The 19,644-nt window shown below is 44.1% G+C and overlaps 1 protein-coding gene across 1 annotated transcript in view; it reads left to right on the forward strand.

Moving 5' to 3' along the window:
- The window catches only part of LOC143929767 (membrane-spanning 4-domains subfamily A member 8-like), a 142,346-nt gene extending 126,669 nt beyond the window's left edge, over positions 1-15,677 (forward strand). Inside the window, exon 6 of the mRNA XM_077453743.1 lies at positions 15,543-15,677. Coding sequence (XP_077309869.1) covers positions 15,543-15,677 — 135 coding nt within the window. The remainder of the gene's footprint in view (positions 1-15,542) is intronic.
- Positions 15,678-19,644: the final 3,967 nt, after the last annotated feature.

A 19,644-nucleotide genomic window follows, 5' to 3' on the forward strand; every position in this document is an offset into this window, starting at 1 on the left:
CCACATGGCCACTGACATAACACATGTATGAAGTGAATCTGGGATCGACAACTACAAGCATTCTTTTTTTATCTGTGAAATGTTGACAATTCAGGACTCAGGAGCGCATGAAGGCAATGGAGGAGAGGAAAGGTCAGGGTAGGCTATGAAGAGGGTGCAGGAGATGATCACCAGCACCGTGATATAGAGCACTGACACCAGCACCGTGATAGAGTGCACTGACACCAGCACCGTGATATAGAGCACTGACACCAGCACCGCGTTATAGAGCACTGACACCAGCACCGTGATATAGAGCACTGACACCAGCACCGTGATATAGAGCACTGACACCAGCACCGTGATAGAGTGCATTGACACCAGCACCGTGATAGAGTGCATTGACACCAGCACCGTGATAGAGTGCATTGACACCAGCACCGTGATAGAGTGCACTGACACCAGCACCGTGATAGAGTGCACTGACACCAGCACCGAGATAGAGTGCACTGACACCAGCACCGAGATATAGAGCACTGACCCCAGCACCGTGATAGAGTACACTGACACCAGCACCGTGATATTGAGCACTGAAGGCAGCACTGATACCAGCAACTCGCTGCTGGGCCCCAAAAATATGACACCGCTCAACCTCTTCAAACAGGAGGGTACGGGCATGTAGTACGGTGTGCTTTTTTTGTACAAGGAAGTGAGCTAAATGTAGAAAAATGGTCTGTGTGCTCGATTAAATACATCGTTTATAGAGTGGACATGGTCTACTGGTCACATGTGTTGAATTCCTCCGAGATCCATGCCTCATTCATTTTTATAGATGTGAGGTAGTCAACACTGTCGTGAGCTAGGCAAGTGCGTTTATCGGTCATGATCCCCCCCCCCCCGCTGATCTGAACGTCCTTTCGGACAGGACACTGGACGAGGGGCAAGCCAACAGTTCTATTGCAAATTGGGCAAGCTCTGGCCAGAGGTCAAGCCTGCCCACCCAGTAGTCCAGGGGTTCATCACTCCTCAGAGCGTCCACATCGGCCATTAAACCGATGTAGTCGAACACCTGTCGGTCTAGGCATTCCCTGATGCTGGATCCGGATGACACCTGTCGATGGGTCAGCTGAAAGAATGACCTCATATCAGAAGTCACCAACACATCTTCAAACCGGCCTCTTCTTGCAGGCGCTGTTGGATTGGTACCCACAACTCTTTCTCTGGGAGTGGGAATTCCTCCTCTGCCAGCGCACGCAAAAGCAGAATGCAGAATTTCTCGAAGCAAGGCCTGGAAGTGCTCCATTCTGACAGCCTTTTGTGACGGCGGTAACATTTCAGCTATTTTGTGTTTGTACTGGGGGTCTAAGTACGTTGCCACCCAGTACTGGTCCTTGACCCTTATGCTTTTTATAAGGGGTCCCTGTTAAAACACTGGAGCATGAAGTCCCCCATTTGCACTAAACTGGAAGCGGTGTGGTGGCCTGGCTCCTGCTCATCATCCAGGATAATGTCGCCCTCCTCGTTCTCCTCTCCCCATCCACGCACAACAGGGATCCCAGAAAGGTTTAAAGCATGCTCTTCTTGCTCCTCCTCATCCGCCCCGTCACTATCCTCCTCTGACTCCTCTTCAGACTCCTGTTGTTGACTTGTCTCAGACAGAGTAGCCCCCCCTGGGAATTCATCCAGCATTGCGACTTCCTCATCTTCCCGCTCCTGCTCCTCCATGGCTTGATCAATGACACAACACAATGCACGCTCCATAAAGAAGGCATAAGATACCATGTCACTGATGGCGCCATGGCTGCGACTGACCAGTTTGGTGATCTCATCAAATGGCCACAGAAGTCTGCATGTGTCGCGCATGAACAGCCACTGGCGCGGTGAAAAAAAACAGCTCCCAAGAACCTGTTCTGTTGCAAAGTTCGTACAGGTAGACGTTAACTGCACGTTTCTGCTGGAGCAGCCTATCAAGCATATAGAAGGTTGAGTTCCATTGCGTCGGGCAATCGCAAATAAGACGTCTGACCGGCAGATTGTGTCGCCGCTGAATGTCAGCAAGGAGAGCCATGGCCGTGTAAGATCTTCTGAAATGGGCCGAGATTTTCCTTTCCTGCCGCAAGATGTCCTGGACCCCAGGGTATTTGACAACAAATCGCTGCATGACCAAGTTTAAGACGTGTGCCATGCATGGCACGTGCGTAATTTTGGAAAAAGGTTTCAAAAGCTGCGCCACAACCCTTATTAACTAACCAAAGCGATATAAATAATGAGTAAATAAATAGATGTTTGATGTGTGAATGAATAAATTAATATAAATCACATTAATACCACATAAATAAATAAGGAAAAAAAATTATAGGTCACAGTTCATCAACCCAAAAGGAAAAACAGGGCTTATAGAATAAAGTCCTCTATAAATAAACCACCACGGTGGATCCACACAAAACAGCAAACAAGTGCCCATCACCGAGAAGTGGATGTGCTTACCAGATGGAAACCCAAATAAAGCCTTATAAATTAATCATCTGTGTCCTTCTCCTTATATCAGACGCTCAAGGATCAGCTATCCCCAGCGTGTAGCAGCGTCACACAAACATTTCCCACGATCAGCAATCCCAGATACCACTATCAATGGCTCAAAAGAAGAGGAATCCCTCATAGTGTAAAACCGCTTGGACAATTTATTAAAACATATAGATAATTGTACTTACATTTAGAATCCATTCAAAAACAGCACAAAGTAAAAACAAAAAGCCGGCCGGCATTCGGGAGCCTGTCCTCCCCTCGTACAGCCTGGTGGCATCATTGCGTGCCTTCACAGACGCGTTTCGTCACAAATGACTTTGCCAATGGGGAACGGGCAGCGCAGCGACGCACCACCATTTATAGCCAAACCTTGTTCTGAGATGCAAAATCTGGCTAACGACACCATTTTGATTAATGGCAAGAACCCTTAACCTAAACGTAAGGAGGAAAAAAGTGCATAAATGTAAATAAATGAATGAAAAACGAGCTAGCTGCACACCCCTAAGTATTCGAGAGAGAATAAAAAAAGAAGAGTTCACCTTGGGGTTTTCAGGCAGCAACATCTCTGCTTCTTGTTGCTGCCTGAAAACCCCAAGGGGAACTCTTCTTTTTTTATTCTCTCTAGAACCCTTAACCTTACCCAATTAGGTGAGGAACAGATCTGAAAAAGCAACCACACTTAAAACACGATCGTTGATAACAATATGTCATTCCAGATGGTAGGAGTTATATAATCAAAGAAAATCGAATTAATTCTAGTATGTTGTATATCCCCCCTCTTAGTGAAAGCCCAAAAAAAATATATAAATGTAAATTATAATTAAAAAAATTATATATATATATATATATATATATATATATATATATATATATTAATTTTTTTTTTAAAATAATAATAATAAATCCCCTGCACCAACCAAAAAATTTTTCTGTATTTTGCATATACTAATATTGGTACATTATATGTCTAATCACAAAAATGTACATGTGTAATTAGTATATGGTGATGTGAATACATTTTAAATCCGATATCACACAACAATAATGAATAATAAGCAATAATATATTATGTGTATATCCGTTATATAAGTACTACAGATATATATTTATGTGCCCATAATAAATAAATACATTTTTATTTCTAATTATTAAATCAATTAAAAATATAGAACCCGACGTGATTAATATAATGATATATTATGAATACCATTAAATAAAAACCCTAAGTGTGTATTTTATGTGCCTAATAAATTAGTGAATAATTTAATCATTAACTTGACTAAATAAATATAATATTGTAATTGGATATTCCCCCAACAGGAGATCAAACCCACATCATTTCATAATAGCATAATTGCCAAACTCAAGGCCTATCATGCATCTCAGAACAAATTTACAAAAACGTAACAGAGGTAAAGGTCTCATAAACATCATTCAATAACAATCAAAAAATAATGAAAATAAAATCAAGAATTATCTATAAAGGCATTAATGTCAGTGTAAATATTTAGTCCATGTGGAGCATATGACTTTAAACGGTGAATCCAAGCCATTTCAAGCTTTGAAATCTCCCTTACCAAGGAACTTCCACGCCAATGGGGTTTAAACGTATCTATTCCTAGGAACAGAGTTTTAGAAGGATCCTTATTGTGTGCCACCAAATAGTGTTTGGATACAGAATGTTTCGGAAATCCAATCAATATATTGGTAATATGCTCATTAAGTCGTACCTGTAATGGGCGTTTGGTCTGTCCCACATATTGCAGCCCACACGGGCACTGCAACATGCAGACTACCCCGGTTGTAGAGCATGTGATACATGGCCTGATGACATGATCTATCCCTGTGGCTGTACTATTAAATGTGGTGGTACGTCTACGTGAACATGAATTCAGAGAACAGACCCTACAGTGGTGTGAAAAAGTGTTTGCCCCCTTCCTCATTTCCTGTTCCTTTGCATGTTTGTCACACTTAAGTGTTTCGGAACATCAAACCAATTTAAACAATAGTCAAGGACAACACAAGTAAACACAAAATGCAATTTGTAAATGAAGGTGTTTATTATTAAAGGTGAAAAAAAATCCAAACCATCATGACCCTGTGTGAAAAAGTGATTGCCCCCTAAACCTAATAACTGGTTGGGCCACCCTTAGCAGCAACAACTGCAACCAAGCATTTGCGATAACGTGCAATGAGGCTTTTACAGCGTCCTGGAGGAATTTTGGCCCACTCATCTTTGCAGAATTGTCCTAATTCAGTTACATTAGAGGGTTTTCGAGCATGAACGGCCTTTTTAAGGTCATACCACAACATCTCAATAGGATTCAGGTCAGGACTTTGGCTAGGCCACTCCAAAGTCTTCATTTTGTTTTTCTTCAGCCATTCGGTGGTGGACTTGCTGGTGTGTTTAGGATCATTGTCCTGCTGCAGAACCCAAGTTCGTTTCAGCTTGAGTACACGAACAGATGGTCGGACATTCTCCTTCAGGATCTCTTGGTAGACAGCAGAATTCATAGTTCCTTTTATCATGGCAAGTCTTCCAGGTCCTGAAGCAGCAAAACAGCCCCAGACCATCACACTACCACCACCATATTTTACTGTTGGTATAATGTTCTTTTTATGAAATGCAGTGTTCCTTCTACGCCAGATATACTTGGACACACACCTTCCAAAGAGTTCCACTTTTGTCTCATCGGTCCACAGAATGTTGCCCCAAAAGTCTTGGGGATCATCAAGATGTGTTGTGGAGAAATTGAGACGAGCTTTGATGTTCTTTTTGCTCAGCAGTGGTTTTCTCCTTGGAACTCTGCCATGCAGGCCATTTTTGCCCAGTCTTTTCCTGATGGTGGAGGCATGAACGCTGACCTTAACTGAGGCAAGTGAGGCCTGCAGTTCCTTGGACGTTGTTGTGGGGTCTTTTGTGACCTCTTGGATGAGTCGTCGCTGCGCTCTTGGGGTAATTTTGGGCGGCCGGCCACTCCTGGGAAGGTTCACCACTGTTCCATGTCTTCGCCATTTGTGGATAATGGCTCTCACTGTGGTTTGCTGGATTCCCAAAGCTTTGGAAATGGCTTTATAACCCTTTCCAGACTGATAGATCTCAATTACTTTCTTTCTCAATTGTTCCTGAATTTCTTTGGGTCTCGGCATGATGTGTAGCTTTTAAGGATCTTCTGGTGGACCTTACTGTGTCAAGCAGCTCCTATTTAAGTGATGCCTTGATTGTGAACAGGTGTGGCAATAATCAGGCCTGGGTGTGGCTAGAGAAATTGAACTCAGGTGTGGACAACCACAGTTATAGTATGTTTTAACAAGGGGGGCAATCACTTTTTCACACAGGGCCATGATGGTTTGGATTTTTTTTCACCTTTAATAATAAACACCTTCATTTACAAATTGCATTTTGTGTTTACTTGTGTTGTCCTTGACTATTGTTTAAATTGGTTTGATGTTCCGAAACACTTAAGTGTGACAAACATGCAAAGGAACAGGAAATGAGGAAGGGGGCAAACACTTTTTCACACCACTGTACATCTCCCACATTTGTAAAAGCCTGTTAGTTGGTCAAAAAAACACTACTTCTCAAGGGTGGGTCGATGACATTGGGTGCCAATTGGTTTCTCAACGAGGGAGCACCCCTAAAAACGATTCTTGGTCTCTCAGGCACCACATTATTTAGTACAGCATCACTGCTAACAATATGCCAATGTTTATTGACTAACTTTTTTATGCTCCTCTGCTGGAATGAATAGGTGGTCACAAAAGGGACACCTCCCTGAATGGCATTTTCCCGTGGACCTTTCTCCACAAGCAGCTCAAGTCGATTCATATTATTCACACTGTTTATGATATCAGACAAAAAGCCCTGTTGGTAACCTTTCTCAAGAAACTTCGAGGTAGGAACTTCTGCCTGCATAAGAAATTCTCCTACCTCTGAGCAATTGCGTCTTAGTCTAATATATTGGCTTTTAGGAATCGACTTGAGCCAAGGAGTATGATGGCAACTGTCGGTAGGAATAAAATAATTCCTATCCGTATCCTTAAAAAAACGTGGAGGTGACAAAATGATCATCCTTCACAGAAATTACAAGATCTAAAAAATTAATTTTTGATTGACTCATCTCATAATTGAGTTGTATACCCCTTTGGTTCCTATTCAGGGACTCCAAAAATTCCTTCAAGTCATGGTCCTGGCCATCCCACAGGAGGAGGACATCATCTATGTACCTAGCCCATAGGGCTATTTGTGGTATATTTTGAGCATAGATGGTGTCCTCCTCCCACCTGGCCATAAAGATATTTGCCAGGCTGGGGGCATATTTTGCCCCATGGCAACTCCCATGATTTGTCTATAAAATTGGTTACCAAACCAAAAGAAGTTGTGGGAGGCCACAAATTTAAGCAAAGACGTAAGAAAAGCCACTTGTTCTTCAGAAAGGCCAGAATTCCTTTCTAGATATGTCTGAACTGCTTCAAACCCCAAATTGTTTGGAATAATTGTATATAAGGAGGCAACGTCCGCCATAACCATCCAAATACCAGGCTTAGCAGAAATACTTGCCAGCAAATTGATAATATCCCTCGAATCCTTGACATAAGAAGGCATTCTCCGAACTAAAGGTTGTAAGTAAGAATCTATGTATCTGCCCACCCGGGGCGTGATAGAATCAATCCCACTTACAATGGGTCACCCCGGGGGGGTGGTAGGATTCTTGTGTAATTTGGGAGTGCATTGGGCCCTAGGAACCAAAAACAAACTCTCCTTGATGCTCAAAAGACCGGCCTCGCGACCTACTGTGACTATATTTTCAAGTTCTTTCTTATATTGCATCTTTGGGTCATAGGACAACACAATATAAGTGTTGGTATCATTTAGAATCCTACTAATTTCAGATAAGTAATCAACACGATCTAATATTACAATTGCCCCCCCCCCCCCCCTTATCAGCTGGCCTAATAACAAGGCCCTTCCTATTACAGAGTGAGTCTAATCCTTCCTGTAAATTTTTGTTCATTCTAGTTTTCTTGACCTCCAATGAGTCAAGATCCCTCAAAACAACATCCCTAAATACTCGCAAAGATGATGGGAGTGTGCCTAGGGGATTAAAAAGTGAAGGATTTGCTAATCCAGAATGAACCACCTGTGTAGCCACAATATTCGTATTATTCACGTTATTACTATTAGAATGCCCCACCATCTATCTTTTTATGTTGAGTTTCCTTACAAATTTGTGGACATCTATATATGTTTGAAATTTATTTAGACCTCTGGGTGGCACAAATTTCAAACCTTTGTCTAAAATCTGTTGCTCTGATTCCGACAAAGGTTTTGAACTTAAATTGAAAATCCCCTTACCTACTACATTCTGGGCCTTTTTTGCTGCTCTGGCTCGCCTACCCCTCTGGTTCCTCTCCTCTTTCCCCCAGCCTTTTGATACCTTGTGCAGGTTTGGGAAAACCCCAACTGTTGGGTCCCATCAAAATAAGGGGACCTCTTCCCAAAGGATCCGTAGTTGGAACCTGCTGGGGCCCAACCATTGGGGTTTCACCAACAGATGGAAACGGAGGTTATAAGTTGTGTTCCGCTTCAGGACCATTTAGGTCGCTCAGTGGAAAAAATGCATTTCGGGTAAGAATATTATATTCCCGGGGGGCGTGGCCTGGACATGGTTGGGTGAGGACGCGTGTGTTCCGTGCTCCCGTCCTTTCCCCGACTACCGGCGCCTATTATGATCACCGGACTGTTTTGAGATCACGGCATGTCTGCTAAGCGGAGGAAGACCAAGGGGCAATCCAGGCGCGAGAGACCGAGAGGCTCCGGTGGGCAGATCGCTCAATTTTCCTCACCGCTTCAGCCGCAGCTGCCTTCTGTTCCCCCTAAGATGGCGGACACACGTGGAGAGAGGAGCGCGGCGCTGGCGAGCGGGCCGCCCTCGCCGGCAGTCTCGCTGGGCTCTGACTCGCTTGCGGACACTCCGCCTGACCTGCAATCGGGCTCGGAAGCCCCACTGATGTCTGCTACGGGAAGCGGAGGTAATGCGGAGCTTTGGACGCTCCTCCGGGCTCTCCCGACTAAATCGGACATCGAATCCCTTATTAGCAGACTGGAGGCACAGCACCGTCAGGATATGAAAGAGGTGAGGGGTGAACTGAGCTCTATCACGGCGCGCCTGACGGCGGGGGAAACCGCAGCGGCGGACATGGAATGCAGGGTCAGTGCGCTGGAGCGCCTTCAGGAAGCACACATTGATGCGGCTACCCTACTTCAACTCCATCAGGAGGAGATGGAAGACAGAAGCAGACGGAATAATATCCGTCTGCGAGGACTCCCGGAGGCGACTGGTTCAGAGGACTTGGCCGCTACAGCCACCGCCATTTTCCGCAGACTTCCAGGCGAGCCCCTTCCGCAGACCCTGGAGTTCGACCGGATCCATCGAGCGCTGGGACCAAAGCCACAGGACGTCAATAGGCCGCGAGATGTCATCTGCCGCCTCCATCGTTACTCGTATAAGGAGTTAATCCTCCGCAGGGCATGGGAGGCTGGGACTGTGGACTTTGATGGAGCAGATGTTAGAATCCTGCCTGATCTCTCCCGTGCAACGCTGCAGAGAAGAGCCATGCTTCGCCCTGTGCTAGAAGCTGCCTGCCGGCGTGGTGTCACCTATCGCTGGGGGTACCCACTCGCGGTTACTTTAGAAGAGACCAGCAGTCGTTCCACCTTCGTTCTCCGGGAGACCTACCTGCTTTATTCACGTTCCTGGGTGTGGATGCTTTCAGAATCCCGAATTGGCTGATGTTCCTTCCTCCGCCGGGGGGCCGCTCCGGACTGCAATCCTCGTGGGGGTCGGCCCAACCGAGACCCCAGAGACGTCGCCGTGGCTCCAGGATGACTACGCCGGAGAGGGCACGTGAGTTGTGAGCACAGGCGGCTCGCTGTATGAGGTACACTTTTGCCCTGTTTGCTGCCCCTACGCTGCACTATTCCCCCCCCCCTGGGCTGCATGAGTGCAGTTCGCTGCGATGGCTTTACTGTGTCCCACTCTGTGCCGGAGATGGACTTGGGACGCTTGGGAGGTGGGGGCTACTGACTGTCCTGGCCATCTTGCCCGGGGGACCCCTTCGGGAGGGACAGACAATCCGGCCTTTTAGGCCTGCGGGGGTGACTATGTTGAGCCGGATCGCTGGGGGGGTGGTCTGCTGGGCTGGTGAACCCCCCCGTACCTGCTATGTCGGTGACTGGAGGATTTAACACCGCAACTCCCATGTGTACCAAGGATTGCCCCCTCCCCCATGCCCGAGGTCTGTTGGGAACACTGGACTACGCCTGGCTGAGATGTGGAGCCCAGGGAGACATGTGGGTATTTTTCTTTGATGCACTGGGGGGCAGCTGAGGGTCTTTGGGACATTGCTTTCACAACCTTTTCTCAGTTGCAGAATCCGTTCGCCCCTGTCTCGGGGGGAGGGGCCTTTCTTGGGGTTTTGCCCCCCTTCCCCGGTCGGGGTAGCTGCCCCCTTTTTGACTCAGGGGGGACTGTTGATGCTCGGTTGGGGACTCTCCCCTGATACGCAATGTTCCATGTTGTTATGTGTTTATTTTACTATATTGTTTTATGTGTTATTTTGGATCCCCCCCTTGTTCCTGGCGGGTTCAGTTTCATCTGTCTGCATGCCGGGAGAATGGTAGATGTTGGCACAGGCGTGCCTATCGGGAGCCGCCTCCTGATAGGGAGCCTGGCCTCTAGGTGGGTCGGGCGCTGGACCGTAGACGGGAGACCTACACCCCTCCCGGGGATGTGCCATACTTGCTCCCCCGCCCCTTGGGAGCCCAGGGGTCCTGCTCTGTGCTCCGTTGTTACTGGGGCGGTTAGCCGTTTTTAGAGCATGATGGGGCGGAGCCCTCGGGGTGGAGTTGAGGGCCCCCCTCCTGATGCCCTCGGGGTTTCCCCCCCCCCGCGGCTAGGCCGTGGGGCTGCGGGGGAGGGTGATCTTATTGGTGCCGTTGGTCCATACTTTAGCTGCTCCTGGGGCCCCGGGGTGTCGGGGAGGGCCGGGAGCGCCCCTCCTCAGTTGTTTCCAGCCACTTCCCCCATGTAGGCCGGCACGTCCTCGGCCGTTTTTGGTGGAGACGTGCCACGCAAGCTTTTTGCTTGCCCTTAGCTAGTTCCCTTCCCTTCCCTTAATCCCCTCTGTTCGTGCCTTACCTTGCCCTTCCCCCCCCCCCTTTTTCCCTGGTGACGCTCATGGTTGGGTGGCTGGGGTAGTGACCCTCTTCCCTTTCTATATATATATATATATATATATATATATTTCCCCTTTTTTTTTCTCTCCCCTTTCCCACCCTCCCCCTCTGGTTGAGGATGGAGAGCCTCCGAATATACTCCTTGAACGCGAAAGGCCTCAATATCCCTGAGAAGCGGCGTATGTTGCTGCATGACTTGAGGCGGGATCGCAGCGATATAGTCTATATCCAGGAAACTAATTTCAGGGAGGATAGGTTGCCGGTCCTCAAAAACAGATTTTTCCCCCTGACGTACCATTCCACCAATAAAACGAAATCTCGGGGGGCCTCCATTCTTATCTCCGGTAGAATACCCTGGACTCTTCAGGATTCTAGGATCGATCCGGGAGGTCGCTATGTGTTCTTCAAGGGTCGCATTGGCGATGTTCAGTTGACGTTGGCGAACGTCTATGCCCCAAATGACGGCCAGGATGTTTTTCTGCGACGCACGCTTGCTAAACTGTCGGAATTTCAAGAGGGCCAATTGATCCTGGGGGGAGACTGGAATATACCCCTGGCCCCTAACGTCGACACGTCGTCGAGTGTATCCTCTATGCCTGCGGGAACCCGTAAACGCATTATTAAATGTCTGCATGAGATGCAGTTGATTGATATTTGGCGACTTCAACACCCGGGAGAACGGGACTACACATTCTATTCCTCCCCCCATAAAATATACACGAGAATAGATTACTTCCTTGTACCCCGCGGTCAACTCCATGCGGTTCACGCATCCACTATAGGTCAGCGGACATGGTCGGATCATGCGCCCATTACGTTGACCTATAAACTCTCCAATAACCCGTCCCAGAGGACGCGATTTTGGCGACTAAATGAAAGCCTTCTGCAGCAGCCGGGGGTCTTAGAGGAGGTGACTAGGGAACTTATTTATTATTTTCAGACTAACACAACGACCGATTCCTCACCGGGAGCAGTTTGGGAAGCCCATAAGACAGTTATTAGGGGTATCCTGATAAAACATGGCTCGCGTATCAAAAAAGAAACCGGGACACTTCTGGAGTCGCTTCTGGCTAAACTCCAAGTCCTGGAGTCGCACCACAAAGCTTCCCCGGATCCTCATGTGGAGGCTGAACTGTCCTCTCTCCGGAGTCAGATCAATGACCTTCTGGGACATAAAGCTAAGGCTGCGTTACAAAAATGTAGGCTCATGGCATACGAATCCGGGAATAAATGCGGTCGCATCCTAGCGAGGGCGATCAAAGACGTTAAGACGCGGACCTATATCCCCCGGATTAAGACGACAGCGAACGTAACCGTCGGCCTCCCGCATCAGATTGCGGGAACATTTAAAGATTTCTATGACACTCTCTATAACCTACCGACCCCGCAGGGGGGACAACCCCAGATGGAGGCTTATATATCATCCAGCCAGACCCCTACTCTGTCCCCTGAAAACATCGCTGAACTAGAGGCCCCGATCACTACAGACGAGCTGGAACTGGCGCTTAAGCTGACTAAACCTGGAAAGGCACCTGGGCCAGATGGCTTTACCCTTGCATACTATAAGACCCTGCTTCCGGTCCTTAGCTCTCATATGGTGGGTTTCTTTAATGCTATAGGGAACGCGGCCACCTTCGCTCATAACACCACCAGGGCCCATATCACGGTCATCCCTAAAGACGGTAAGGACCCCTTGGTATGTGGTAGCTACAGACCAATCTCGCTGCTGAACACTGATCTCAAGCTGTTTACTAAAATTTTAGCGACCCGGTTAGCCCGTCACTTACAGACCCTGGTTCACCTAGACCAGGTGGGTTTTGTCCCTTCGAGGGAAGCTAGAGACAGCACAACTAAAGTGCTGAACTTAATATATATTTCTAATCAAACCAGCACACCTTCCGTATTTTTAAACACCGATGCAGAAAAAGCCTTTGATAGGGTTAACTGGGAGTACCTGTTCGCGGTTCTCCGGCATGTGGGACTAGGTGAAAAAATGATTAATTGGATTACCCAGATATATGCTGCCCCGACAGCACAAATCAAATCAAAGTGAATGGGGTCCTGTCAGACCCCCTTTCTATTAAAAATGGAACTAGACAGGGCTGCCCATTGTCCCCCCTTCTCTTTGCCCTTTCCCTAGAACCTTTCTTATGCAAAATTAGAAACAATCCTGATATCCAAGGCCTGATAGCGGGGGGTGTCCAATACAAGGTCTCCGCTTATGCGGACGACTTGATGTTTTCCCTTTCGAACCACAGATACCAGAGATACCTAAGTTTGTTTATAGGAGATCTCCTACTTTGAGGGACAGCTTGGCCAAAAATGTCCTAGATCCTCCTAAAAAACCTGTTTCTTTTTTTGAAGGAAAAGGTTTCTTTCCATGCAAAAGGTGTTATGCATGTAGACATGTAAAAGAAAAAAATAAAAAGAAGTCTTTCATATCTACAGTAACTAAAAAAGAATATATAATTGATGATCTTATCACCTGCTACAGTGAAGGGGTGGTTTATGTTTTAGAATGTCCATGCCATATTCAATATGTGGGAAGGACAAAAAGACAGCTATGGAAAAGACTTAGGGAACATGTTCAGAATATCAAAAAAGGTTTCGACAAACATAGCTTGTCCAGACATTATGCCAAATTCCATCAAAAAGATCCTTCATCATTAATTATTTGTGGCATTCAGAAGTACAAGCCACACTGGAGGGGTGACAATAAGGTGATCAAAATTAGCCAGGCTGAATCTCGCTGGATACATGAACTTCGCACTTTGACACCTTTAGGCCACAATGTTGAATTTGATCTTAATTGTTTCATCTCGAATTTTTAATTTTTTAATTTTTTAAAATTTTACATTTATGTGAGTTTTAAACTTTGCGGTAGTGTTATATTCACACATTTTTTATTGGCACCGCACCCATATTATATTATTTCATATTTCAGATATTTTATACATTTTTTATATTTGGTACTGTATAGTTCTACAAGAGTTTTAGTGTAGATGGTAGTGTAAATGGGGGAAGACATTAGAAACATCTCGTTTCCTTTTTTAGATCTTTTTTAGATCTAGTTTCAACTATTTCTTCCATTTTTATTTTTAAGGTTTTTAATGTATTTTTATTTTTATTATTATTTTTTGCATTACATATTAAAAGGACACCTTTTTTATTATCTAACACTTTTTTAATGATGTATAGATAATTTGTACCTATATTTATTATTTTGAAGGTTTAATTGCATTAGAGGAAGAGATTCGGTATTTTACCACTAGATGTCGCTCTATATGTATTTATATATATTAGATGTCGATCTGTATTTATTTATATACATTAGTATCTGTGTGTGAAAGTTATGGATTATATTTGTATTGTAATTACTTTCCACATGTCTTTTATAGTATATGTAGACCAAGATTACTTCTATCGAATGTTACAGTTCACATCGATTATGTAGTTGTGGCGGCGCCGCCGTGGTTACCATGGCGACGGCGCTGACCACATATAAGCTCCATCGAACACCACAACTCCCATAACCCTTTGAGAAAGTCACGAGGGTGTGACGCAACGCGTCAGGGAAGGAGCTGTGGTGTTACACTTGTCACTTCCGGTCGCGGCCGAGACCGGAAGTTCGGATGATTCGACGCTATCTGCTTTTCTTAGCCCATATGTAAGTGACCAGTTATTTTATTAAATTATCTATGTGAATTACTACACATGAGAGCCCCCCTGTCCTTTTATTTCATACTCTACGTGCCGCTCACTGTACTGGGAGATAACTGAAGAGTCTGGGAAAGGAATGTTCAGCCATTTACTATCTGCTGGATGGAGGAGAAAGGAATAACCTTTTGGCTTTATTCAGAGTCTGCTTATTAAGCTGTTGAGGTGAGAGGCTGGGGGAAACTGGTGGTGCACCTGTTTGGCACTGAAGTTGGCTACTGGAATATCACTTGTTTGAAAATCACGTTTTTTGCATGGACTTTATTGTATGCTCACGAAGCAACTCTATGGACTTATATTAAGTCGACACGTTATATTGTTTATTGCATCTATGTGCACATTTTATTTCAGCCACGTTTTATCATTTTTTGATTATTTATATATTTATTTTCTCATGATTGTTGTATACACGCACTATTTTTAGTGTTTCTAGTATATCGCCCTATATTGCACATTGGAACACTTGGTGAGGTGGATTCACTTTTTTCACTTGTTGTTTGCTTAGTGTTTTTTTAATATTTTAGTATAGTTTGCTGGCAGCGCCGCATTCATTATTAACACATATTTTTCACGTAGTATTGAGATTACTATTTATTGCCTGGCTGCTTCCACTTATTTAATATATTTATTATTTTTTCCACATATATACAAAAAAATTGCTTTTTTAAGTGTACTTATATTCATTATTACACACCTTTTTGTTCACATTTTTTGAGTGAGTTGAAGCGCATTAGCACTTTTTACTATTTGTTGTAAATAAGGTATTTTCCACAATAAAGTTACTAAAAGGAAACACAGTGGACATTATACAATCTTTGCAAAAATACATTATCCGTTTTGGAAAGAGACTTTGCTATAGGTTATTTTCAGGGTAGGGCTTATATTGCAGCTATCATGCTAGGCCTTATTTTTAGGGTAGGGCTTTTTTTTGGGAAAACAGGGTAAGTACAGAAGTTTTGATATATTACGGATGTCATATCATATACTAGGTGGACCTGTAATGTCATAGAAAATGTGCAGAAAACACTATACATGGACTTTAAAGACCATCATGCTCATGTTTTTTTTCCCTCTTTTTAAGCAACTCATGATACGGAATGATGGCATGCTTGCCGTGAATCCTGGTGTTCCCATGACTGATACTACTTATAGAAATCCAGCAGAACCGCAGCAACCACTTCCAGCAAACAATGTCAGAGTGCCTATTCATTACTAAGAGCATCTGTTACCTATGCATTTTTATGGCAAGCATCAGCTTTATAACGGAAGTTCAACCTATATAAGAAGAATAATAAGTTTTAAATATTGTTGTAAACTATAGTCAGATAATGTCACTAGATTTAAGGCCCAGTTTGCACAGGTGAATTTTAGATGTGTAAACAAATACTGCTTGCTACATCTATGAAGCACTTGAATTGATAAGTGTGTTATTTAAAGTTCAAAGCTACCGCACCTAAAACGCCAATATAGAGCTGTGAACTGGGCGTAAGGTTGGATTTTCTAGGATAACTTACTCTTTTATTACATTCTTGTATACCAAACACCCTTTACAAATATAGCCTCTTATATATTTTTTCCTGTGCCTGATAGATGTCATTACAGAACAGTGTGAGCATTGCTTTATTAATATTTTGTATCTGCACATCCCAGTTTTAAAGCTGAAGTTTAGTTATTTTTGTTCTATTCAGAACTAGGGACTTAAAGTACTGTATATGTGAACACTCACCTTTTTTTTAACCCATTTTGTTTAAACACTTCAGCCCCGGAAGGTTTACCCCCACTTCATGACCAGGCCATATTTTGCGCTACAGCACTGCGTTGCCTTAACTGACAATTGCGCGGTCATGCTGCGCTGTACCCAAATAAAATCAATGTCCTTTTTTTCCCACAAATATAACTTTCTTTTGGTGGTATATGATCACCTCTGCGGTTTTTATTTTTTACTCTATAAACAAAAAAGACCCACAATTTTGAAAAAAAAACAACAATATTTTGAACCTTTTGCTATAAAACACATCCAACAAAAAAATTTAAAAAATCGAATTTATTCATCAATTTAGGCCAATAATGTATTCCATTACATATTTTTGGTAAACAAAAATCACAGTAAGTGTATATTGATTGGTATGTGCAAAATAATAGCGTCTAAGGAATATGGGATATATTTATGGAATTTTTATTAATTTTTTTATGAGTAATGGTGACGATCAGCAATTTTTAGCGGACTGTGGCGGTCAAATCGGACACCTAACTGACACTTTTTGGGGACCAGTGACACTAATACAGTGATCAGTTCTAAAAACAAATGCACTGCAACTGCACTAATGACACGGGTTAACATCAGGGGCAATCAAAGGGTTAAATGTGCTACTAGGGAGTGATTTCTAACTGTTTGACTGGGGGGAGGGGACAGAGATCCATTTTTTTGCTTAGCAGAAACACAAGATTTCCATCTTCTCCTCTTACAGAACAGTGGTCTGCCTTGTTTACATAGGCAGACCACTGTTCTGCCTCTCCGGAGAAAGGTTGGTGGGTCCCGCGGGCATCAGGGTGATAGCGTGTGCCCCAGACCCAGTACCTGCACTAAGTCAAGTGCGGGTACGTGATTTTGCACAGTAGGGCCACCCTGCCACAGTATATTAGTGTGGGGTGGTCCATAAGAGGTTAATTAAGAAATGAAAGGCAAAACATTTGTGGATATATATATAAAAAAACATTATAAATGTCTTTTTTTCTTTTTTTTTTATAGTGATCACATACATCAGTGATGGCGAACCTTGGCACTCCAGATGTTTTGGAACTACATTTCCCATAATGCTCATGCACTCTGCAGTGTAGTTGAGCATCATGAGAAATGTAGTTCCAAAACATCTGGGCTGCCAAGGTTCACCATCACTGACATACATAGTTACTCTATTTGAAAAAAGACTAGTTGAGAAACCCATCTTAAACCCAGCTTAACCAACATAGAAAAAAAACACACACAAATATAAAACCTCCATATACACTATATTGCCAAAAGTATTGGAACACCTGTCTTTACACACACACATGAACTTTAATGGCATCCCAGTCTTAGCCTGTAGGGTTCAATATTGAGTTGGCCCACCCTTTGCAGCTATAACAGCTTCAAATCTTTTGGGAAGGCTGTCTACAACTTTTAGGAGTGTGTCTATGGGAATGTTTTATCATTCTTCCAGGAGCACATTTGTGAGGTTAGGCACTGATGTTGGATGAGAAGGCCTGGCTCGCAGTCTCCGCTCTGATTCCTCCATAAGGTGTTCTGTTGGGTTGAAGTCAGGATATAATCCCCCTTCCACCAAATCATTTGGAGGGATGGCTCAATACTTTGGCAACATAATGTGGATGAGCGAGTTTAGGGTGGATCATTGGAGAAGAGCAGGCTAGGTTCCAACACAGCCAGAAAACTGAACATGCCAGAATGGATGTGCTCTCCTGCTTGGTGTGATCAGTTTTTAATAGGAAAGCAGTAGGACTGGTAGGAACACCAGAAATTTCACACAAAGGAAGCAATACAAAGAGAACAGTACTTTTTCGCACAATTACATGGTACAGCAGGCACATATCAGGAAAATAAAATGTTGGAGTAACATATTCTTTAACTTAACCTCTAATGAAGTGTATTACACTGCGCTAGTCTTCTGGCGCTGTGGGGAAAAACATCAGCCACTGCAAGTGTGATAGAGTTGCACGGCTCCCCTACTTCTGCCAGCTCCCTCCATTCATAGAACTCATTGCATTCTTCCCAAAAAAGAGAAGTGCTCATGAATGAATGAGGTGGAATGCTGTCATTCACCAGCCCATCCTCTTGCTAAGAATGCAAAGAGTAGTATGTATTCTATGAATGAAGGTGGGCGAGCATCTCAACATTATCATACTCACACAGTGGCTGATGTTAGCGCTGGAAGATCAAAGATGTGGGGAGGACCCAGCGGTGGTGGGGAGAATATTTTGACACTAGGCAGCAGCCAACCAAACATAGGACACACTTCACTAGGGGTAAGTTATGTCCCTGTTGCTGTACAGCAAAAAAAAAATTCAGCTTTAAGGGCCCTTTCACACTGGCTGTCTGTTCAGGTCCACATGTCCGTTCTTCAGGTGTACCTGATTGGACCCTGCAGTCTCTTCTACAGAGCGACAAAGGTCACCGGACACATCTGCTGACATCCGCCGCCATGTGCTCCGTTCCTGTCCACAAAAGCCAGACGGATGGTGGTCATATTTTCCATGTGGCTGGCGCATTGGATCAGATAGGATGGAAACAGACAGGTGGTCCATTTCCATCTGATTTCCCCATAGCGGAGAGTGGGACTGTGTCAGTGTCTGCTCTGCACAGTGAGCGGACACGGACCTGTCATCCGCCTGCTCAGTGGGGATCAGCGGAGCTACACGGAGGCACTCGTGTGAAAAGAGCCTTTAGTGTTGTATTTTCCAGAATAAAACATGGAGCTACTAATGGTTCAGAAAGCAACTGTGTTCAATAAAATTACACATGATGAAATTCACACTTGTGTTTGTCTTTTTTTTTATTATACCTACATAATTGCCATTGGTATACGTTTTCACAAAAGCTAGGTGTTGTGTAAGGTAGGTAAAAAGCCAAGGTGGGGCCATGCAGTTGCTGTTTGGTATCAATATCTGGCATGTGGTACTCATTATATTGTGAAGATTTGGATCATTGTGAATTTATATTAGTATATCCCTGTGTGTATACTAAATACACAAAATTAATACATGTGATAAATTGATATATAATAATACCAATATAAAGTGCTTACGTGCATAAGGATATGTGCAAAAAACAAATTAATCCATATAAAGTGCTTATGTGCATGGAAATATGTGCATTCCAAATTAATCCTTATGATTAGCTACAAGGTAATTTCCATTGAGAATGTCACGTGACCTGTGACGCAACGCGTCGGGAGAAGGAGCCAAGTGGCGTGGAGCCTTCGGTTTGCAGGGAGGCTGTGAGGAGGAGTACAATCTGACACTCTGAGGCTTATGTTTTCAACTGGTTAATGATAGTGGTTAATGATTCTTACTCTGAATGGTGTAAAGTTATCAGTGGTTTACCCCAAGGTTCGGTGTTGGGACTCTTACTTTTTAATATCTTTATAAATTATATTGGGTCAAAAGTAACATTTCTGTCTTTGCAGATG

This window comes from Lithobates pipiens, unplaced genomic scaffold (genome assembly GCF_037356315.1).
Source record: "Lithobates pipiens isolate NorthernLeopardFrog02 unplaced genomic scaffold, aLitPip1_a1.2 Scaffold_25, whole genome shotgun sequence".
Lineage (NCBI taxonomy): Eukaryota > Metazoa > Chordata > Amphibia > Anura > Ranidae > Lithobates > Lithobates pipiens.